We start from the raw sequence: 23,545 nt of genomic DNA, 5'->3' as shown, positions 1-23,545 counted from the left end.
CAGAAAGTATAAAAGTACATAGAAAAAAAAGAAACTTCACAACTAATCAGATCAAGAATTTAAATGACTCATCTCCAGATATTAATTTTATATGATATGTGATCAGGTTAATATAATTTTTGGTTCAATGGCTTTAATATTTCTTCTTTATTGATCCTGTTTCTTCCACCTTTACTCAGTAAACTCAGATCGGCAGCCTAAAGGTATTTTTGCAGAGGATGGAAAAATGTTAGATCTTTCAATTTCAAGCTTTACATCCAAAACATTGAAACAATTTACTCTACACATCTGTTTACATGTTTACTGCTTTCATTTATCATGCATTGTGTCTGCTTCTCCACTGTTTGCTTAAAGTTCACTGTGCTATCGATATGTATTGATTCTTAACCCACTGACTAAAGTCCAGGGTCCAACAAGCAGCCAGTGTAAGTTCTCTGCTGCAAGCGGCTGTGCTTCTTTTGACTGCTATCTCTACCCTTGTGTTACTACTGGCTTCCTCTCAGGCCCCGGGCCATGCCTTTGTCTCTTCACACCCATTTTGTGTTAGCACCGAGTTGGTCCTTTTACTGGGCGACAGCCCTCTTTCCCTCAGGGGGAATGGAGCCGGAGGCTAAACTGAACAGAACAGGTGAACTGCTGTTAGCCCAGAATAAAATTTCTTTCCAAGTGGCCTCAGAGGGGTTGGCCTAGGGAAGGGGAGATTAGCAAGGGATGGGGGCTGTGGGGGATACACCTCACAAAGCGCCTTTCATTAGTCTGAGATAAGGGAGCCACTGGGATGAGGCAAACACACAGGTAACAGGAGAGTTAGAGCACAGAGGAGATTTCTCTCCTTCTTTTAAGAGAGCAAAGTGGTGAACTTTTACAGATGCGAGAGGGTGGGTTTTTTTTCCTTTTTCAAAAGTGCAGGAAATCCATGAAACAAAATGCTACCTCACACTGAGAAAGTCTTTCAGTATGACCATGTAATCATGGTCAGGTGAGAGGAGAAAAAGAAAGAGAAAAAAAACCCTGAAATCTGACCTCCAGCAATCTTGAGGAATTCCTCTCCTGTGGCCTTGTAGACCTGAAAAACACGAGATGAAAACTTAATATGAATATGTGACTACGATTTCAGGCAAAAATCAAATAGACACGTCAATCACCCAACTTTTAAGCAAGGAAAGAAGAAAAATCACGTCACAAAACTCCTTCATAAAACTGATGGTATTAATTTGATTAAATCTCACATTCAGCTCGACTTCTTAATGACATCAAAAGAGGACTCTAATCAGATTTTTTTTTTTTTTTAATTCCCCCCCCAAAAAAACTACACCATGGAGCCACAATTGAACTGAGAGAACCTCACCTCAATGTAGCGGCTGCCCATGTGGTGTTTGTGGCGCTCCAATGCCAGGTCTCGGTGTTCAGAGTTGATGAAGCGAACTAAGGCCTCGCCATTCCTCCTGCCCTGAGCATTAAGACACAGCGCCACACCACCCCTGAAACACAAGGGCACCGATAAATGAATGCAAGGGACAATTACCTATATCTGCTGGGTTCTCAAACAAAATCTTCTCCATCTTAAATTTCTACCACCGTGACTGTCTTTTCATATCATCGCCATCAAAAACTCTAACAAAGCCTGACTAAGTCATTAATTCAGCAAAACTAGCATTTTGTAATCTGGCAGTTAATATAACATCTGTTATCTGTGAAGGCATAGCATGTCAGACTCTCAGACAGAAAAAGCATAATACCAGAAATATTTCTAGAAATCATTTTAACAGTGTAGCAGTGGATGTTAAAAAGATGACTAGCAAAGATTAGGCTGTACTTGGACACAGCAATTGTTTCAACAAGGTCAGGTTTCCATTGGGCTTTAAAAGCATTTCATAATCTGGAAAGTATTTTAAAGGAAAGAGTAACAGAATAAAGTTCCCCTAACTGCAAACGTTGACAAATTCTGTGACTAACATGTTAAAGGCTCCAAAGACATTTTGATAGATGAGCACAAAATCCAACGTACTTGGCGATGTTGAGGCCTTTAAAGAAGCGAGCAATGTCTTGGTCTGAGGACTGCCATGGAAGCCCTCGTGCTCTGATCACAGCCTCACTGTCCACCGGCTCAGTCTTACTGCTGCACCAAACACCATGTGGGGAAAATTTAAATAAATAAAACTATTAATAGTTTATTTATATATATATAAAATAATGTGTGCAGAATATTCAAAGCCTTGTTGGAAATGACTGGGATTTAGGGAAAACAAACAGAAAAACCTTGATTCTTGTTGCGTTTAAACAGATCGAGTAGACAAGAGGCCACTCAGAGTAAGTGCTAAACACAGTAACACACTCCCATGATTAAATGTCAGAAGGTTGTCGAGGTGAGAGGCTTTTGGTTTTCTGAGAACAGCAGGATTTGGTGCTCTGCTATAAGATATCCTGGTAAGCACTTGATGGCAAAGTTGGACAGGTTTAATAACACACCTGTGGTTTCCTTGTTGCTGTAATCAATGCTAAGAGCCGGAGAGGTCTGAGACCCGAATGTGGTCGAGGGGGGTTGTCAGACTAAACAGCACTGCCTGGCTGCAGGTGTGGCAAGAAACTACACAGAGATGGACTGAGATAATATTTGTGTTGAAGGTCGATACATACCATGTGCCTGAGTCAAACTTGTAGTTCACTGTTTCAACACAGGAGAATTTGTGATCTAAAAAAAGCAAAAGCAAAACAGCATTATATTATGGGATGTGTTTTTGGCTTACGCACGTCCAACGCTCCCTCTCATGTAGAGAGGAGCACAACACAAACTTGTAATACCCAGAAACACACTTGGCTGTGATAACAGTGATAGAGTCGGAGCGCTCTGGCTCAGTTTAAAGTTTGACATGTTTTCATTGTTACATATGTTGCCTCACTTTACTTGTATGTACAAAACTTTTGACAAACAAGTGCTACTTTGTAACACGCATTTTGACAGTGGGTCACAATAAAAAAAATAAAAATAAATAGTAGTACTTGTTCCTTAAATAGAAATAATATAATCAAGGCACGGTTTAATCATTAACCAACTATCACAGTCACTCTTTTACTTTCTTCCCCATGTGTGGTGTATGTTTAGTAGTTGGGATAATTCAAAGAAAAGAACAGAGGCTCACTCGTCATAACATCTTTAGCTCAGATGACACGATTATTTCTGCATTTAAAGTTATTTTTCTTCAGTCAGTATGGCCATTTTTATTTTTTGAACATGTGATCTTATGAATATGAACCTGTATGTTCACGTGGATAAAATCAGTAACCATGTGAAGAAGAAAAAGGATGTTAAAACCTTAACTGTAGCATTCTCCTTTGACTATTTAGCTAGTGTGTAATTTCAGTGTTAGAAATTAATGACAAAATTCCACTTTGTACATTAACATGGTTAAATGTTTGTTGTATAAACATGAGGGCTTCCAGTTTCCATATTCTTCCTGCTGTGGGCTAATGCAAAGACACAGTTCTGATTATATCAAAGGTAGTCATAGTGTGTTAACACAAAGTACGGTCTCCTTGATCACTTCACTGCTCTCCCCATCGGTCAGTTTGTCTTCTTTCTGTGCCTAATTTAGTTTCAGCTACTAGGTATTAAGCATCTTGTTCAGTGTGAGGTTACTTGAGATAGAAGGCCTGTCATTACTTACTGTGGGGCTCAGCCAGTATGCAGAGCGTCAGCTGCACCATGCTCCTCACCTCCCTCACCCCTATCGACTCCTCTGACACAGCAGGGAGACCAACATCTGCACACAGAGTTAAGGCTGCATCCCAGTTTTTATTCTGACTACATGTTGATATTTTACTACCTTTTACTTGCTAAACTATTATATAGTATTTCAGAAAAGTATAAACACTCTGTTATTACGACTCTGTTATTTGTCAGGATTATTTAGGATTATAAAATGTCCTATTTCAGTGACATGGTAAATGATAAATGGCCTGTATTTGTATAGCGCTTTACTTAGTCCCTAAGGACCCCCCAAAGCGCTTTACACTACATTCATTAACCCATTCACACACACTCTTGGTGATGGCAAGCTACATTGTAGGCACAGCTGCCCTGGGGCGCACTGATAGAGACGAGGCTGCCGGACACTGGCGCCACCGGGCCCTCTGACCACCACCCGTATGCAACGGGTGAAGTGTCTTGACCAAGGACACAACGACTGAAACTGTCCGAGCCAGGGCTCGAATTGACAACCTTCCGATTACAAGACGAACTGCCAACTCTTGAGCCACGACAGGCTAGCAAAGGATACATTCCAACATCGAGGTGAGTGTGAGCTTCTGCGCAAGGCCAGCATTTGGGCAGCATTTGTGAAACTCCTTTCTCACATCCACAAATGAAAAGAATATTTCAGGTAGGACCAGATTCTGGATAGGAACAAACAAAAAGAAAGTTACTTAGTGCAGCAAAATGAGGGTTTGGAAATCTGATATGGAAACTGGATACAGCAGGATGCTAATAAACAAGCAGCTGAAGAGGAGAGAATTTGGATGGAGAGGGTATGTGCACACTAGCATCACACTGTGCTACTGAATAGGAGGTAAATGTAAGTCAAATGGCTATAATTAGTTAGTAATACGAAATCAGTGCACGCCAATTTATTACAAACTATAATAAAACTGAACTGAAGTAATCAAAGGGAAAAATGTAGTTTCTACTATTGAGTCATGATTCACAAGACTTGTTTCAAATATTAAAAAAAAAAATACTGGAAATATTTCTAAAATCCTATATTTTTATATGTTACTCTCTATGTGTCTCCAGTTTATGGAACAATGGAGTGAAATAATCACCTTTTTGGAAGCTTCTGGGTGGAGGGCCTGACGAATGACAAGGGGACTGTCCACACAAAGTGTGTACGTGGTCCTGCCAAGGCATTTTACTTCTGATGACACGGACTGCTGGAACTGCACAGATACAGAGAGAGGAAGGAGAAAGGCCACTTTAAGACTGACTGGAGTATTTTTATCCTTCACAAAAAAAAAAAAAAAAAAAAGCAGAACTGTGATTGAAATGGCACCATATTTAAATTGCCTAAAAGTATATTTTAAAGAGCAAGAGAGAAGAAAAGCTAATGGGAAGTAATCCAAAATAAAGTGGGACTTAAAATCATTCCACTTGCGTCACCTACGGTGTACAAATGAGAATCTGTTAGTGTACTTGAGATCTAAAGACAGAAAAGTGAAGGTGGTGTTGTGTTTGACATTTGTCTCCTCATTACAAGCGACGCTTGTCTAACAGGTTTCAGTGTTTGCCCAGTGAGGGAGGGTGCAGACAAAAGGGAGGAATTATTACAGCACTGATCACCAGCACCACAGTTTTCTCTTTGTACAGTAGCAGCCAGACGAGTTAAAATCCCAACCCATACAAGTCAAACCTGCTGGTCTCCACTTTGCATAAACACTGATGGCCTCGCCACCCAGTCCCAAATACCATCACCTCCCACATAGCCATGCTTATTTGTAACTACAACATTTATTGAGCCCCCTTCCTTGTATTTTGTCAACCTGTATTGGCAGCAGTTAACTGCCAATGAAGGACACCTCTTGTACAGAAAAACAAATCACTTGCAAAAAAGTTGCAATCAAATTTTCCATCACATTTTCATACCGTTTTGGCCACCATATTATGAGAAAAACATTTATTAATAATAATAATAATAATAATAATAATAATAATAATAATAATAATAATAATAATAATAATAATAATGGATTGCATTTATATAGCGCTTTTCAAGGCACCCAAAGCGCTTTACAATGCCACTATTCATTCACTCTCGCATTCACACACTGGTGGAGGCAAGCTACAGTTGTAGCCACAGCTGCCCTGGGGCAGACTGACAGAAGCGAGGCTGCCATATCGCGCCATCGGCCCCTCTGGCCCCCTTTAAATGTTTCACAAACTTTCTTTGGCTTCCCACCATTTCATGCTGCTTCATAAAGCTGGGAATTCACTTATTGTTGACACAGCATTTGATTTATAGCAAGCTGCTGTTGGTAGCATTAGGCTTCTTAAAGTTAGGATACTTGTGGAAAATAATTTGGAAAGAAAACTGGTGAATTAGAGGAAAAATAAAGGTCAGAGCTGAATAAAGAGGCAGTGCTTGGCTCCTCTCTAAAAGCAGTTTGTGGCTTTGCAGCTTGCAAAATAGGTACAATGTCAACGTAATGGCAAGTTTTCTCAAGACCCCTGCTTTAACTCATGTGCAAACTTGAAACAGACTCCAACCAACTTTCAGGGACCTGTAGCTCCAGATAATATCACCATAAGCAAAACAGAACACATATTGGAGAATAGCATTAACAAATAAACAAGAAAACCCAGAACACTCAAAATCATCTTTGAACCATACCTGCTTTTTGGCAGCATCTTCTAACAAGGAAAGAAATGCTTCGGGGTTAGATTAGAGGGGTTTTAGGATGGATGGACAGAAACATGTAAGAGTTTTTATTAAAGGAGTCATTGCAACATTGGAGAAACCACATGCTCAGCTATGAATGAAACAAATGCACAACCTAATTAGCAAAAACATACACAAACAATTTACGTAACCATTCCCAGAGTTGTGTTAAAGATAGTGGTTTACAGGTGATATGCAAACCACATGAAAAGTAACTCTACTATTCATTGTTCATCAAGATGAAAACCCTCTTCAGTCAATGCATTAATCATTACACTCAAAATAGGCTGCAAATGCAAAAGGAAAAGACAGTTATGCAACTTAAATCCACGACCGCTGAACTGCCCCAAAGATGCAAAGCATCATTTTTGCAAGTTACTTTTTACTTCAGGTGTGTGTGAGTGATTCAGTTTATGTATACTTATTTTAAAAAAAAAGATAAAGACAAAAAGTTATAGAGATCAGCTTAGTGCAATATGTATGGACTTAAAATTAGTTTCTATTTCATGTGTACAGCGATAACAGCACTAATATTTGCTCACAGCCATTCATGCAGCTCCACCTTTGCTTTTGTCTAAAGCCGGGAGAAAAGCTATAGAGGATGTAGAGACACACCCTCTCTTTCTCCACAGTGTCAAAATCCACGTTTAAAAAGAGCAAACACGAAGAACAGAAAATTAATCAAACAGCGATATCACAGACAAGAGCCAAACTCATAAAGTGACCACTGAAAAAGGGCCAGTGCTTCTAGATTAATCTGGTTTTATTTTTAATATTTAGCTAAAGTCTTTTTCTTCTCAGGACTGTTGGTGTTTATTCTGCCTGCAGCACGCTCCAGTTCTGAATTAACAACGCTGTTAATTCATTATTCCTCACTAGCAAACCTGTCAAAAATGGCTGTTCATTAATAATAATAATAATAATAATATAATAATAATAATAGATTGGATTTATATTGCGCTTTTCAAGGCACCCAAAGCGCTTTACAATACCACTATTCATTCACTCTCACATTCACACACTGGTGGAGGCAAGCTACAGTTGTAGCCACAGCTGCCCTGGGGCAGACTGACAGAAGCGAGGCTGCCATATCGCGCCATCAGCCCCTCTGGCCAACACCAGTAGGCAAGTAGGGTAAAGTGTCTTGCCCAAGGACACAACGACCAGGACAGAGAGTCCAGGGATCGAACCGGCGACCTTCCGGTTACAGATGCGATTCCCAACCCCCTGAGCCACGGTCGCCCCATCCTGATGTGATCACCCATATCACAGTTGATGTTTGGTGATGCCCCTTTATAATCTGCAGACTTATCTTTGTTTGAATGAACCAAAAATATTTGTTTGAAGTTGCACATGTTATAGTTTTGCGATTTCTAATTGCTTTCATTTTTATTTTGTTTTGACTTTTTGTTTTTAATTTTAGCTCAGATTCAGTTTCCAGAATGGCTTTGCTCATTTCTCTTGAGTTTTCATTTGCTCAGTCAAATGCTTGGTTTTAATTTAGTTTTTAATTTTAGAGTTCGCTTTTGGTGACTCAGTCTTCTGAACATACAAAGTCTCATGAATGACCTTCAAAGACCTTCTCAGGCTCTGAACAACTTTTAATTTTTCAGCTAAAATGTTTTTTCACAAGTAGTTTTTAAAAGTAAAAGTTTACTTTTAGTTTAGTTTTGCACATTAATGGTGCAACTTTGCGTCTCACTCTCCTCTGAAAGCACTTTTCATGGATAAGTGGGAGGAAGTGGCCTTTGAACATAGTCCTATCAGAGCTTGCGCTCTACTGTAGCTGGACTGTTTGTATGTAGAGGTGAGGTAAGGTGGTGGTGACTGAAACAACCTCTGATAAGAGCGGCTGGGAGTGTCCGAGCAATATCTTTGGGAAACTTTCAACACGCTTACACCACCGAACACGTGACATGGTCTTCACACTGTTTGCAACTATAGGCCAAAAATCACATGGGAAATGTTTTACAACAGTAAGCTAGTTTGCCCTCCTTCACAAGTGATCGCCCTACTATGAGCTCTACTAGCTACAAGAGCACAATTTGTTCGGCAGCTCGCTGGAAAATGAAGCCAAGGCAGTAGCGTCACACGAATTTGTGCAATTCCCCTAAATGGCCACTTAAAGCTTGCCCTGAAGGCAAATCAGTGTCTTTAACTTCTGTTAAAATGCCCAACTTTCCATTTTTTGTGTTCTATGTTCCAGGTATGTGTTTTTCCTCCTTTTGTTGTTTCTTACAGGTGCAGCAGCTGGAAACACATTGTGCTTTTCTATTTGTGCTGCATCGTTTTATTATATTTTCTTCCCCCTGTCAGCTTAGACTTTGTCATATTACACATAAAATAGAAAAACTGAAATAATACTTGAAATGAATAAATAAACAGATAAAGCCCAACTTTAAACATTTGATTTTAAACTTTACAGCCAGTTTCCCTTGAATTTTTATATACCTCACCTGTTTAATTTGTAAAATGGTTAAAACATTAATTATTAACAGCATGACCACTTGGTCTGAAAGGTGAATACTGTCAGTGACCGGCCTCACCTCAGCTAAATCGAGTCACAAAACTTGACTTCTTGACTGTTTGCGTGTTGTTGCCTTTTGGAACATTTTAATGCAATTTTTGCTGAAGTTAAGATGTCAAGTAGGCTTTGTGTGCGGTAAAGCCCATCCTAGAAGTTTGCCTCTAGTATAGGTGGCTGAAAAGTTTATATTTTAATAAAAACCTGTTACTTCACACAAATATAGTACCTATATTTGCAACATGTAATGCCTTGCTAATCAAGTTTGCTTGTATTGGCTGAACTTAGCTTTATATTGTCTTGTTCAAATATGGCCACCAACAAAAATTTAAGGGTTCAAAACCAGGCTTCCCAAATGAGTGCGAGCCGTGAGGGCGCATAACATAATAAAAAGCATAAATTCTATTTGTTCTTGCACTGTGAAGACTGAAAACTCACTGTAGGATCTGCAGTGGATCCAAATATATTCAATATCTTCCTTCTGCAGTTGTTGTAATAAACAGTCTTCCTTTCACATACTAATTAACGGCATGTTTGATTTAGACACACCCAGCAGAAGTAACAGAGCTGTGATGATGAATTGGCATAACTATTTGTGTTAGCACAAATCTGTCATCTTTACAAGGCTTTTTGCTGAAATATTCAAATCCTGGTTGTGTGCGAGACTTTCGTGTGATTCATCATAAGAAGCATGTCACAACTTGGCTGCCTTTGTAAGTGAGAACCAAATGTTATTAACTTTGATTACTGGATACATTTCTGAAACAGGTGAAACATTTCTATATGCCGTGACTGCATACGAATGTGATATTTCAGCTTCACAGTAATGTAGATACAGTCTCACATCACATGACATTTTTCATAAACACGCTACACGTTGTGTTGCAAGCTGAACAAACCCACACCCTCACAGTCAGAAATAGCTTCGTTACAGCTAAATACAAATTTATTCTGAAAAACATGAGTGGCCTGCAGGTGTGATATGCAAACTATACTGTAAAAAGTGTTACAGCTACAGTGACCTACACATATTTTTGGACTATCGTGCTCCACACAAACCTGTTCTGACAGGAGCCTGGTACATTTGTTTGGTATCAAAAAAAAGAAGGAAAAAAAGACAAGTGTGACAAGTTTCTATACCCAGTGCACCTGCACTGCTGGAAACTGAAAGCTCACCAACCACATAGGAGGTTAAAATAATTTTGCTGAGCTGCAAATATAGGGTTGAAAAATGCCTACATATGCTTATATCTATTCTACACCTTGAAATAGAATGATGTACGGTACATCCTGTGGGTTTTTTTTTTTTTTTTTTTTTACTGTGCTGCTTTTTGTATGCAATGGCAAAGCATCATGCAAAACATATCAGTCTGTTCTGTGTAGGAAAATTAACACACAGTGACTGATAGAAATAGAAGTTTTGACAGTGTTTTGCAGATTGCACCAAAACGTATGGGAGCAAAGTTTTAAACAGTCCTGCTAATCTCTCCAGGCTTCTCTACCTTGATCAATCTTTCACAAAAGAAATGCAGCACATGTCCTTGGGTGCTCTGACCACACAGGTCAATACAATAAGCCCACCACTTTAAAAAAAAAAAGGAAAAGAAAACAAAAGGCAACTGCTCGTTTCCCTCAATTCTTATAAGTTGGAGTAGGACATCACTTCTAAATTTTAAACATGAGCCAAACAGCTTCTAGACTGTATATCTGAAAAAATGTCAGTTTTCTTCTCTTCCCCCTATCAACAAGGGTAACACTTATCTCTGAGTGACGAGCAGAGAGAGAACGCAACCAATGAGACAAAGGTATGAAAAGACCAAACTGATTGCTTGGGTTAATATTTGAAGGTTCAGCACACAATCTAAGCTGGAGTAGCTGAAGCTGAGGTCTTGGGCGACCTGAATGTACATCAGCATGTAAATGAAAACTGTGGAATGTTACACGCTGGGTATAATAATCCCAGGAGCGTCACTGCTTCAAAATTTCAGAAGGAATTAAATAAGCAATAAAAACAAGAACGCTAAAACCCAAACAGACCTGCAATCAGACCACAACAGCACAAACATTAACACCAACATATTGCTTCACCGTGATAATGAGAGGTTTTTAAAGTACTACTACTGGAGGGGCAGGAATACTGCATGCAGTGTAAATACACACTCCTTTCAAGGGTGGTTGGAAAAAACATGTTTGGCAACATAAGCACTTTTGCCAACATATACCTCCAGACAGTGGGGACTAAGGGAGGAAAAATTACATCTTGGTCATAAAGAAGTGTTGTAACCAGGTGCTAAAGATGAAGCCCACAACCTGAAAGCTTCCACCCTCCTGTCTGTGCTGCTGCCTAAAACAGAGGTGCGGTCCCAGGTAAACACTCTGCTTTCCAGATGTCTACAGCATACATGAGGCCTGGGCAAGACTAGACCTGCGACGACTCCTCATCTCCAGACGCCTGAGGCTCTGCCCCATCATAGCTCTTGAGCTCCTGCAAGCCATCAGCAGAGTTTCACTGTCAGGGCTAAACCAATGACACATCTCAACCAGGTGGAACACCACTTTTAAAAAACAAAAAGATCATGTGGGAAATTTGACACTCTTACTCTAGCTTACAGCTTAATACCCAGTCAGGCTTGTCATATCGCATCACGCTCTAGGCAAAAACCTGCCAAAAGAAAGTTTTGTGGGTTTAATAAGCTTCTGGGTTTCCCACAAAATGAGCAGCTGCTGTGGTTTTCATACCCGTATGCATCACTTCAAGTTTCCCAATGCACCTGAAAAGACCAGTGAGACTAACCTGTTGCAGAACTTTGTCCAGTGGCTCAGCTTTGACGATGTCGTCCACAGTCAGCCCAGTCTCCTCTTTACACTGGTCTGTCAGCTCCAAGGTGTCCGGCTTGACAAAACATTTATGAAGCTTCCCGACCTGTGAAAGCATTTAGCGTTTCATGGCGTAGGAATACAGTTTGATGACAAAAAATATGCTAACTTATAGCAAATTAAAGGTCCCCCACATACAGGAAATGACTTGTTTAAAAACAAACAAAACAGAATTGACAATGCAGTCGCAAAAAAAAGCACTCAATTGTCAATAAAGCGTCGTTTACATCGAGAAGCTGACATATTAAACCAAAAAGGTGTGTTTGCCCCCCATTTTTGTCTGCTTTTTTTTTTTTTAATTTGGTCGCACACCTGTTAAAAAGGTGCGCTAACGACGGGCAGTAGTAGCGTTAGCTAGCATAACAAGACAAGCGGGCTCCACACGGTTTCAGAGAGCACACCATGTTGATTTAAATGTCAGACTCTACAGGTAGACACTATGCCACAAACACTCTGAATACATAAGAAACCGTACAACGAACGAAGGGGTCAGAAAGGTCCGTACCTTTTTCTCATGTAGATCCACAATTTGCCACACCAAGAGAATTATTTCCCTCTCATCCGAACCCAGTTTACCCCCATTTTCACCAGCTGTTGCCCCAAAGAACACCACCAGAGTATCACTGTGCGAAGCCATCAGGGACCACAAGGGTAAAAACTACAATTAAAGCAAAGATTAAAATAAAAAAAATAACACGAGGGTTCACCTTTTCCAAGTGATAAGAAGAGCGAACAAAAGAGCTGGAAACTCAATTGAGATAAACGGAGAGAGAAAGAAAAAAAGGGGGAGATTATTTTCAGAGGAGCCACGGAAGACTTTGCGGTCAGAGACTCTACCTGTTGCAGTACTTGAGTGTGTTCTATCCAGAGATACTGGTTTAACTGGTAAAGAAGGGTGGAAATCCGTGTTTCCTTCACACGAACGCCATAACAAGCCCGGAGGGTTTTTTTTGTTTTTTTTTCTTCCTCCCCTTACTATTTTTTTTTCACCGAGTTACCTGTATGGCTAGGCCTTTGCGCGAGCGGAGCCCCGGGGGCGTCTTCTATTGGCTGGTTCGCAAAGGTGAGGGCGGGACGCTGAGGTGAGTGTTGTGATCTCATTGGCTTATTGGTGCTGTTAAATCCGGAAGTATGTGGAAGACAAAACGGGGCGACGCTCCATGAGGCTTATGCGTACGCTGTGCAGACCACGCCGGGCAACCTGCAGATGTCTCACGGTGATAGTGGAAAAGAAGAGAACAGAATCATACAGGCACATAAAGGTACATTAAAGAGAAACTGAACTGCGGGACAAACTCTGTGCATTTCCATTAAAATTAGTTTTGTGCTACCTGAATTTGCAAAAAATATAATCTAAAAACAACCCCTTTATTTGCCAGGTGTTGGGCCATTTGGATCATATCTTGTCCAGACATTTGCTTTAACCCATGTCAAACTTGATCTCAAACGTGACTAGGGTAAGAACAGTTAGTTAGGGACTTCTGCTCCAGCTGTAATTCAGTGGGCACGGTGACAGAAAATACTCCAGCATGTTTATTCTCTAAAAAGGTGTTCAGACACTACATGTTTATGCCAGTGTGGAACTTTGATGCAACGAAAGTGTTTCTGCGCACAAATTCACACTTATCATTTCACTGTTTGCTTCCTTGTCTTCAGATAATGTTATTTCACTTCCAGAATGAAAACCTGTAAACATGGAGATCACAAAAAAAAAAAAAAAATCTATGTACAGAACAACATGCATTTGCCTCAGGCAAAAGAAAGATTTATTGCTTCTGTAGGCTTCTTAATTGTAATGTAGTTTTGGGTAAACGGTAGTAGTAAATGCAGGGATGAATAAAGGGCAAATGGAAAAATTAAGAACAAAACAAAAGGACACATCCTGGAACTTCTACCACAAGGAAGAACAGTGGAATTAGCAATGTACTTTACATTTCCAGCTTGTGATCCATATTCTTCCCTCTAAAATCCCACTGTATTGTTATACGCTGCATGTACCTGTCAATAGAAAGTATTTGTCGCCAGAAAATTAAGGTACTTCAAAATAGCAGTGAAGTTTTCACCAGTCTTTGGCCCAGTTCCCAGAAATCCAAGGTTTTGTTGCTACTGACACTCCCTGTTCTGCCTGCTATGGGCCAACAAACTGCATTGAATGCAAGGCTTTTTGCCTTTTCATGTCCATTCACTCAAAATAAATCTCCCCTATCTCAAGAGTAATTCCTTGTGTCTCCTTTCTCATGTTGAATCACTATTTCCAGCCAAACCAGTCCGATTACTTAAGGGACACTCTGGAAAACGCTGAAATCTGAGACATATAATGATATTTCAACACAACAGCAAAGAACATTTATCCTCATTACATCATACTGAGGGCATGCTTATGCATGTAGACTGACCCGGAGAGTAAAGTCACAAGCTAACTCCTTTCAGCAGGTGTAACTGGTGAAAAAGTTGAGAAAGACAACATGTCACATTCACACTCCAAATATCCTCCTAAATAATGTGCTTTGGCATAACTTTTATCATAGGCTGTAAAGTGGATGAGCTTCCAGAAAGCCAGCGCTAAAACCTTTGACACTTCTGTGTACATTTTTTGGAAGAGATTGGCGGCTCTGATGTACCAGGTGGCAAGTCTTGTCCTGTAAGGTAAGTATGACTTAAAAGAATAGCAAAAAAAACCCTGCTTGTTCATGCGGCTTTATTAGTATAAGCCAGGTTTTCTTTTCTTGGAAAAACTTTCACACTACACAATATTATTATATAGCAGAGACTTAAAACCTAACTTAAATGTGGTAAGCATGCAGTAATATGCCTTATGAAAGGCAATGGGAACAGCAGGCACATACCACACTGTTGATGATGATATACAAGTTGCTTCCTCATTCTGTGAGAAAATGTCAAGCAAGTCAACTATGCTTACCAGTGTGAGCTCAGTTTTGTCACACCCTTTGAGCGTTGTAATTTTCCGCTGTCATATTCAAAATAATTCTGACTTACTCATGCCCAAACAATTAAGTGAAATGTGAATGCTCTCACATCAGATCTTGTTCATCTCATATTTAAACAGACAGGAAAATTATTACACTGGAATGGCAGTTCTTCCAGCTGTGTGGCTTAAAACAATGAAATCACATCTATAATTGAAGGTTTTTGTGGTGTGTTTGTTCAATGACTTTGCCAAAATATGATGTTTTACAAGCTAAGTGACTTAATTCACAGAATTCACTGTATATGGCTGAGATTAAGACTTGTGGGGGCTAAATCATGAATAAACTCTGTAGATGTGTATTTCTAAAGTGGAGAAAGAATGGAAAAGCTTGGTTCCTGTTCCCACAACAGATTCATATCATGAACACTGTAACTGAGCACTCAACGTGCTTTTATACAACTTGCCTCATTCACCCAATCATACAAGCACCTCATTCCTTTGCTTTTGCCTATGTAAGTCCTCTATATCTAACATTCACACACGTATGGATGCATCAGAAAGCATCCATCTGGAGAGCAACTTGGGGTTAGTATCTTGCCCAATGATGTTTGGCATGCAAACGGGAGCAGACGGGGCTCAAACCACCAACCTTCTGATTAGCAGGTGACCTGCCCTACTTCTTGAACAACAGCCACCCCTTAAGTACAAATGTACAGAGCAACCACTGCCATCTTCTGGCCGATAAATTAATCAAAACTATTGCTGTGTAGCTGTGGGGACAGATAAACGTAAAATACTACAACTAACACGACTAATTTGTTAATATGTGCGCCTTTAAAAATGTCTGTGAATAACTGGACGTTGAACTCTGTCACTCCCAACATGTGCAAATGTGACAAACATCAGGGCACAATTCCGCTTTTTTGCTGCTTAGCAAAGGAAACATGCTAGTCTTCATTTGGCAATCTACTCATCGAGAGGAAGTTGAAAGCATGACTATTGTCTGAAGTAGACTATCAGGTCAATTTTAATCTGCCATGGCTGAAAAAAGAACACCTTTATAAAATATTATCAGATTAAAAGTTTATCAGAAATGTTACAGAATGAGGCAAAAAGGTTACAAATGTTCAAATCCTTATATTAAAGCAGCCAGACAGATCTCTGATGAAGTTCTCCTTGTGGTCATATAAATAAATAAATGAAAGATGCAATAACAGGAAATAACAACCACTGTGCTTTGTCTAATCATAACCCCACACTTACAGGCGGTTTGAACTTATTTATTAATTTTCTCTTTGATGGAATCAACAAAGTAATTGAAACAAACTGTATTTTACAAAACTGAGACATTATTTACATAAGGAATTTTTTATTGGTTATTTGGCCCATGTCATTATGGACATTTAGTACAAAACGTATAGCATTTCTATAAATATATTCACAATACAAACATGCAAAATTGGTAATTTATTAAGTTAGGCAAGTGTAGCACAGATATACTTGTTATTTTTTGTTGCAATTTCATACAAATAAACATCAGTGTTTCAACATTTATTTTATTCAGAAAAAGAATACTGAGTACACAGGAGTATCTACACAGACCAAACAGACATTGTTCAATTTCACTGCCCAGATGGATTGTTTTCACACATTGTCATCAACACACCTATTTGATCTTTTGACTCAGATAGCACATGAGAGGTGCTGGTCTGATTGCTGGGTCTCTTGGACACATAGGACACCTCCCTGTTGCCCTCACCTGGGGAGGTGCTCGAGATGTGGCGGAAGAGCTTCTGGATGCCCGTGTCACGGAGGGAGCTCCTGAAGGAGCGAGCTGCAAACATGTAGAGGATGGGGTTAACTGTGCTGCTGATAAAGGCCATGGCTCCAGTGACAAAAACCATAGTGGTCCTCACGTTTTCCAAATGTTCTGCTACATCCTTGTAGGAGTTTTCAGTTCCCAGGATGATCAGCGAGAGGATATTTCCTATGTGATGAGGTGTCCAGCAAATGCCAAATGCAACCACGACATTGGCGATCAGGATGGTGGACTTGCGTTTGGATTTGAGAGTCATCCGAGTAATCCGGCTGCAGAGGCAGCCATAGCAGACCACAAGGATGGAGAAGGGTATTATGTAGCCAACCAGTGTCTCTAACAAGACACACACCAGTTCCTGGGTCACCGAAGTATATTCACGGTACAGGCAGCTATCCTTACCAGAATCTTTGTCAACAATCTGAGTTGGGATGACAGGTATGCTGAACAAGAGTGCTGCAATCCACAGAACCAGCAGTACTTTATTTAGAGCTTGTTTCCTCTTCCAGTGAGCTGAAGCAAAGGGATATCGCACAGCCACAAAACGCTCCACGCTCATGAGGGTGATGAGGAAAACGCTGCTGTACATACACGTGTTGATCATGAACACCATGGCTTTGCAAGATACCACCCCAAATATCCAGGAGTGGGCCAGAGAGTAGATCCACAGAGGCAGGGTGATGAGGACAAGCAGGTCCGCAACAGCCAGGTGTAGAATAATCACCACTGTGTGAGAGCGCTTTTCAACATGTCTCAGGATGGTCCAGATCACCAGCAGGTTCCCAGGAGCTCCAGCCAGGAAGGACAAACCAAGGATCACACACGACACCACTGTCCCACCATCAAACTCTGAAGGGGCCATTTCCTCTTGAGAAGACAGCTGGTATGTGTTGTTCATGGTGCAAGTCGATGTGCTGACTGTGGTGTCTGCATGAAAAGAAAAACAGATTACTCTAAGTCATCACTTCCCCTTTAAAGCTGTGTGGAAAGCTCAGGAAAAGAGTTTCCTAACAGGGCTTTTTAAGCAGAGATGACTCATGCATGTGCCAGAAGTCCATAACTTCAGGTTGCAGTTTAGTTTAAAAAAAAAAAAATGTAGAAATGTGTTTATCAAATACTTTTAAACAAACTGATATGATATTAATTTGTAAATGGATGAATAATTAATAAATGATTGACTTTGCTGTATCAAGGGAACAACTCTGCACACAAAAATTACTTTAGCTTTTGAAACTTTGATAAACGTTTCTGTTTCACCACCCCCGTGGTTCTTAGATTTTTGTTCTGCTTTGTTGCTACATCATAGGCCAAAACAAAAGTTCACATTCAGAAACCGAAAAAAGTTCACACTCCACACCTTACTTTTTTTTTGTTAAAACCTCAACGATGAAAACAAGATTAAAATAGAAAATGACTCGATTAAAAGTCACACAAAGCAACAAAAAGCTCTTCTGCTGTGTATTTTCCCTGACTTTTGTTTTTTTTATGTTACTTTCACTTCATTTTTTTAAACCTAGCTGTCTTACCCACAGTTTGAGAACCACTGTCTTCGACTTAGAGAAACAATAGCACATACAAAAACTAGCAGATTATGAATAATTTCCAAAAACATTCTATCTTTGTCACTAAGGAATTGTAAAAGTAAAATTAAAATGGATTCTATGCTGTGTATTTTTGTTTATTGTTTCATTTGCAGGTCTTTACATGGCATGCAGCATCACTGGAAAAGGTATTACGTAATATTTAAACAACAGAGATATTCCTTAGCTTTCATTTCAGTGAACCAAGAAATATTCATCAGCTTGCTAGGAAAATATGATGAAGGATGATGGCACACGTGGAAATATAATTTACTTACAAACATGTTCAGACACTACACTTTTTCAAAAGACGATACATATGGTTGACAGGAATTAATGGCTTTGTTTCAGTATTTGGCAAGGCAAGGCAAGTTTATTTGTATAGCACAATTCAACAACAAGGTGATTCAAAGTGCTTTACAGAGACATTAGAAACAAAAACAAATAAAAAGCATGATTTAAAATTGATTAAAACAAGCTAACTAACTAACTAATTAACAAACAAACAAACAAACAAACAAACAAAACAGTATATAAAATCAAAACAGATAAAATCAGAACAATAGATAAAATCAGTAGTTAAAATGTTAGTTTTGAAAGTTAGCTAGATAGTTTTGAAGTTATTTGGCAGAAATAGTGAAGAAATTGTGCATTACATTTAAGTTTGATAGAACGATACAGCAGTCACAGCAGTTAAAATGACATTTGGAGCAGTTTTCAGTAGCACTTTTTATTTTTTCAGGTAGGATAACAAACAGAACACCTTACACAATAATGGACAATATCAAATGTTTAAGAATAAAAAAAATACTTATCACAGACATTTCTCAAAACACAAGTTCAAAGTTATGTATTTTGACTGCATTACATGAATTAAAAAATATATATACATAAAAAACAATGGAGGAGTACAACACATGGCAATAATATGAGTACATTTTCATTTAATCCTTCGTGATTAATGTTAATTGACAAGTGTCACATTTTACCATCATCACAGTCTTTGACACACACAGTCAGATAGCAGCTCTTCTTGTGTACTTGCTGCCCTCTGGTCTGTCTGCTGTTGCACTGCCAGCTCCCTCACTTTGTTTGTGTTAGTGGCTATTTCCTTAAATAGCCTCACTAGTCGGGACTCTTCCAGACTCCCTTGTAAGTTCTTTGCAAAGAAGGCATATAACACAGGATTTACCGAACTACTGATGAAAACCAGGGCACCAACTATGAAGATGATAGGCTTTGATACACAGTCGTCGTCAGTGTCTGGCCAGCTTAAGATACAAATCAGATCAATAATGTTGATAACGTGGTAAGGCAACCAGCACACTGTGAAAGCAATCACTACAGAATGGATGAGAACCATGGATTTCTCTTTTGAATTGAAACTCATCTTCTTGATCTGTGCAGCTACTAGACAGTAGCAGATACTTAGAACAATGAAAGGAACTATAAAGACCAACAAGGTTTCTAGGCAAAGGATGATAATTGTGTTGGTGTCAGAGTTTAATTCCCTGGTGAAACATTGCACATTTCCATCAGTGTTTTCCAGATTCTGTGTTAAGGCAGGCACTCCTAGAAGGAAAGCAAGCAGCCACAAAAGTACAAGATATATTTTTATATTGCTTTTTGTCTTCCAGCGCATCATCAGAAATGGATGACAGATGGCAAGAAAGCGCTCCACGCTCATAACAGTGATCAAGAAGATGCTGCTGAACATGCACACAGTCACAGTGTACACTAAGGTCTTGCACAATACTGCTCCAAACACCCAAGTGTGAACTAGAGAGTAGATCCATAGAGGCAGGGTGATGAGAACCAGCAGGTCTGCAACAGCCAAGTGCAGAATGATCACCACAGTATGGGAGCGCTGCTTGACGTGTCTCAGGATGGTCCAGATCACCAGCACGTTCCCAGGAGCTCCAACCAGGAAGGACAAACCGAGGATCACACACGCCACTGCTGTGCTGCCATCAAACTCCTCTGAAAGAGACAACTCAACTGAATGGTTCATGCTGCAATTTGATGTGCTCGAAGTGATTTCGGCATCAAGAGCAAAATAAGTGCTGTAAAAGCAGGATTCATTTCCTCTTATAGTTAAATTGAACAGAAACTAAAATGTTTGCACAACCCTTTAAGGGATATGTGACAACATGTTGTACTTGTCATAATTTCCATAATTCTCTCCCTAACAGGAGGGACACCTTACAGGAAAGGGATATTATTGAGTACTTAAGAATCTTATCACACAGTCATCTACAACAACAAAAACCAGTTCTGTTTTCTTACCCTGTGGTTTTTTAGTTTTAAGTTTACTTTTAGAAAAGTGTCAGTTCCACCTTAACATAGGCGGCAGATTTATCATTTTGTTATGGCACTTCTTTTAAGTTAATGCTGGATGTGTGAACATCATTTTTATCTGACACACTTTAAGTGTAATTTCAAAGTGAGTTTCACAGAAAATCAACACTGATTGTTGCAGTTTGTTTGCTTTTTAGATTTTTGTTCAATCATTGGCTATAGCTAAAATATGGATGTCAAAGCAGATGTGAATAAATGAAATTCTTATCCTCTTTTAGATGATTATATATCTATTACACTTTTACACAAGCATTACAAGTCTGCCATGTGATAGACGATTATTAGAAAAAGAGTGGTCTAATGTGTAAAAAATGAGGTGAGACCATCAACTTTAACTTTAGTAAATCAGAAAAGATTTGTCAGCCTTCTAAGAAATGAGGACGAGTGATGAATACACATAAAGTGAACCATACAGCAATCTGGGATAAGAGTATGACAACTGATTATAGCTTCATCATAGCATCTGTTAGTGGGTGGGATATATTAGATTAACTAGATTACTTGATCCCCAATGCTGTGCCCTCATAAACTGTCTTTAAACTGCCTTTAAACTATGGAAATGTTACACATCTCTCTTTGTGTATGTATGTCTTCCGAAGGCAATAATTAAAACCTGTAGATACATAATTAGAAAAATATACCCGAAGATGTCACTTATTGCTAAATTTGTAATGACAAAAACTGAGCAAATTTGATAAATAAATTTGTATCAAACTGTAGTTAGTTTGGCAGAAATGTTAAACTCATGAACTGAAACTAATCACACGTGTGAGGTCAAATCATTTCTCGTAACAGGTTCACTGTAAACGGAAACAGGGTTTAAAGTCAGGCCATTACACAACTGAAAAGTTTTTTTTGACAGTCATAGTGAAGCTAATTCCTCAAGCGGATCATAATAACAGTGTTACAGCACCTGTACTGTGCTGTATTAGTTCTACAACTGATTAGGCAATAATATCATGTTAAACCTGTCTTTCCTTTTGGCCCATGCGGTATAAAACTGTGGTGGAGCTGACATATGTGGACTTGCGTGACTTGGGTGACATATGATAAATTGCCTTTTTAAATTCTGCTGTTGCAGGGACTTATTTGGTTACATAATCAATAATCAGTAACCCCACTTCTTTTATCAGATTTATTTGAGGAAACTTTAACTAGTTACACAATTTATGTAAAAGAACATGTATGGTAAATTTCTGAACGATGACATTATCTAAGCGTATTTATCTGTCTTAATATAATTCAGTGAAGAAACAGTGACCTCCAGTGGACTTTGGGCGGTAGTGTAAGTATCACCCAAAGTCAGAGGAACTAATTTCTTTTATCGTAACAAATACATTCAAACACTTTAGGTATAAATATTTCCCTTTAATTGTACAACTAAAAGAAATCTCTTTTTTTTTAAATTATAAATACTTTTAACGAATTTACTTTACATATGCCAAATGAAATTCCTGAAAACGTTATCACCTTATATTACCTTCAAACAACAACAAAACAGATCTAAGCATATAGCTTCAGTGTCGCAATTTCAAGGAAAACTATACTAAATATAGTTTAATCTTTTTTCTTTGTGGACATTACCGATATTGCACAAAACACCTTGAAAAATGCAAGGTTAATGTGAGGTTAGTGTTTTGATATACACAACGCAGAAAACAAAGGTAAGATAAATGCTTAATTTATCTTCAATTTAGATTTTTTTTTTATTGCAGCCACTAAAAACAAACAGATTAAATATGTAGAAAGGTATACAGTTAAGTATGTGAATAAAATATGATAAAACAAATGTCTTAATGCGGTAAGACGAATCTGAAGTCCAATAACTAACAATAAGCATACATTTAACTTTCAAATAACAACTAAAATATTTAAAAATTTCATACTAAATATATTTTTAAGAAAGAAAACAAAGAAGAAAAACAATAAAAAAAATTACAGGATATTAAGGGGATAAGTATAACATTGCAGTGCAATAAAGTGTCTTAGCGTGTGTACACACTAAAAGCAGTTTGAAAGTACAACAAAATGGTTTCAAATGTAAAAACAATTGTACTATAAACACTAGCCTAGAGGTGAAGTCGTTTCTATTTTTGTTGTTTGCACCAAAAATACACCCAATCCCAAGAAATAACTTCTATTCTTGCGTGTTCTGGAAACTCCCACAGCTTACACACTGATTTATTTTTCCAGAATATAATCAAAAGAATAAAGCAAAATATATAAAAACATTTTTCGTAATCACGGGGGAACGAGTTATTTGTTAAATTAAGCCGCTGAATGAAGATATTTATTTTGTAATGACCCTTTACTTTAAAGTTGTCGTGATGACGCTGTTACGCTGCGCAGACGGGAAGCCTTGCTTCAGCTTTCAGCCAGCTGTCTGCTCGGTGAAATAAACATGACGATGTTGTCAAGTATCGTGTTCCCAGTGCCACAGGACTAAAAGTTCAACACTGACTGCAACAGGGAAAGCCGGATATTGTGTCTATTTAAATCTGTGACAAACTGTAAGTGACCATTTAATACAAGTCTAGCGTTTGATGGTTGTTAACGGTGGCTAGCATTAGCTAACCACTAGGCTAAGTGTTAGGTAACATTAGCCAGATAAGTAACTAATGTTATGTGAGTGAACTCCCGTTTGTTCCGTAAAGGTGTTGCTCGTTGATGATGATAAGCCATTTTTACTTACTTTGACTAATTTAATTAATATTCCACTTAAATAAACACGGTAGTAATTATTGCTAAAAGGAAGTTAGCACTGCTTGGCGGCTGAGTGTGGGTTAGCCAAAAAGCCAAAATGTTTAGTAAACGTATATTATTTTTTTTTGGGGGGGGAGAGACTAACTTTTTAAAAATTAAAAAGATACATTTGCACTTTGTGTCCAAGTTGTTAAAGCACAAAATTCGTGCGTTGCCGAAATGGCTGCTATCGCCTCCTGTCTTTGCTCTATTTGCGTAATATTTACTCTTTGTCCCGTAAAGTTGGCCTAACGTCCCTACTGCCTTCACAGGTTGTTGGACTGACACCAT

The 23,545-nt window shown here is 38.8% G+C and overlaps 3 protein-coding genes and 1 long non-coding RNA gene across 7 annotated transcripts in view; 1 reads left to right on the top strand and 3 right to left on the bottom strand.

The window, feature by feature from the left end:
• Positions 1 to 12,800, bottom strand: part of esrp2 (epithelial splicing regulatory protein 2) — a 23,564-nt gene extending 10,764 nt beyond the window's left edge. For 2 of the 4 annotated variants that reach the window (XM_026171912.1, XM_026171920.1), the window contains exons 1-10: positions 12,667 to 12,728; positions 12,335 to 12,487; positions 11,747 to 11,875; positions 4,819 to 4,932; positions 4,278 to 4,392; positions 3,666 to 3,761; positions 2,638 to 2,692; positions 2,009 to 2,119; positions 1,349 to 1,481; positions 1,024 to 1,066 (exon numbers count right to left, since the gene is read on the bottom strand). In XM_026171912.1, coding sequence (XP_026027697.1) covers positions 1,024 to 1,066; positions 1,349 to 1,481; positions 2,009 to 2,119; positions 2,638 to 2,692; positions 3,666 to 3,761; positions 4,278 to 4,392; positions 4,819 to 4,932; positions 11,747 to 11,875; positions 12,335 to 12,466 — 928 coding nt within the window. In that variant the 5' untranslated portion in view covers positions 12,467 to 12,487; positions 12,667 to 12,728. Of the gene's footprint in view, positions 1 to 1,023; positions 1,067 to 1,348; positions 1,482 to 2,008; positions 2,120 to 2,637; positions 2,693 to 3,665; positions 3,762 to 4,277; positions 4,393 to 4,818; positions 4,933 to 11,746; positions 11,876 to 12,334; positions 12,488 to 12,666 lie in introns of all 4 variants that reach the window. The other 2 variants (XM_026171929.1, XM_026171903.1) reach the window with 2 other exon arrangements.
• Positions 12,737 to 19,853, top strand: LOC113024714 (uncharacterized). The gene is made up of 3 exons (XR_003272700.1): positions 12,737 to 13,091; positions 14,358 to 14,475; positions 19,792 to 19,853. It is a non-coding gene; the product is annotated as an uncharacterized LOC113024714 (long non-coding RNA).
• Positions 16,295 to 17,493, bottom strand: LOC113024707 (leukotriene B4 receptor 1). The gene has a single exon (XM_026171992.1). The coding sequence runs from the start codon at positions 17,470 to 17,472 to the stop codon at positions 16,381 to 16,383; it is 1,092 nt and encodes a 363-aa protein (XP_026027777.1). The 5' UTR covers positions 17,473 to 17,493; the 3' UTR covers positions 16,295 to 16,380.
• Positions 18,767 to 23,545, bottom strand: LOC113024684 (delta-type opioid receptor-like). Its single transcript, XM_026171955.1, has 2 exons — positions 23,482 to 23,545; positions 18,767 to 20,134 (listed from the first exon to the last, which is right to left on the bottom strand). Exons 1-2 carry the CDS (start codon positions 23,543 to 23,545, stop codon positions 19,149 to 19,151), a joined length of 1,050 nt encoding a protein of 349 aa, XP_026027740.1. The 3' UTR covers positions 18,767 to 19,148.

The sequence above is a fragment of the Astatotilapia calliptera genome, chromosome 1 (assembly GCF_900246225.1).
Source record: "Astatotilapia calliptera chromosome 1, fAstCal1.2, whole genome shotgun sequence".
Taxonomy (NCBI): Eukaryota; Metazoa; Chordata; class Actinopteri; order Cichliformes; family Cichlidae; genus Astatotilapia; species Astatotilapia calliptera.
Note: the sequence above shows the minus strand (reverse complement) of the source record. Positions and strands in the feature narration are given on the sequence as shown.

What these genes read in the sequence shown, in the direction of transcription:
- LOC113024684 (XM_026171955.1), bottom strand. Translation starts at nt 23,545, where the DNA reads ATGGTGTCAGTCCAACAACCTGTGAAGGCAGTAGGGACGTTAGGCCAA. An exon ending in CCAACTTTACGGGACAAAGA is followed by an intron (nt 20,135 to 23,481) that starts GTAAATATTACG and finishes TGTCTCTTTCAG; the next exon opens with AGGAGTTTGATGGCAGCACA.
- LOC113024707 (XM_026171992.1), bottom strand. Translation starts at nt 17,472, where the DNA reads ATGAACAACACATACCAGCTGTCTTCTCAAGAGGAAATGGCCCCTTCA.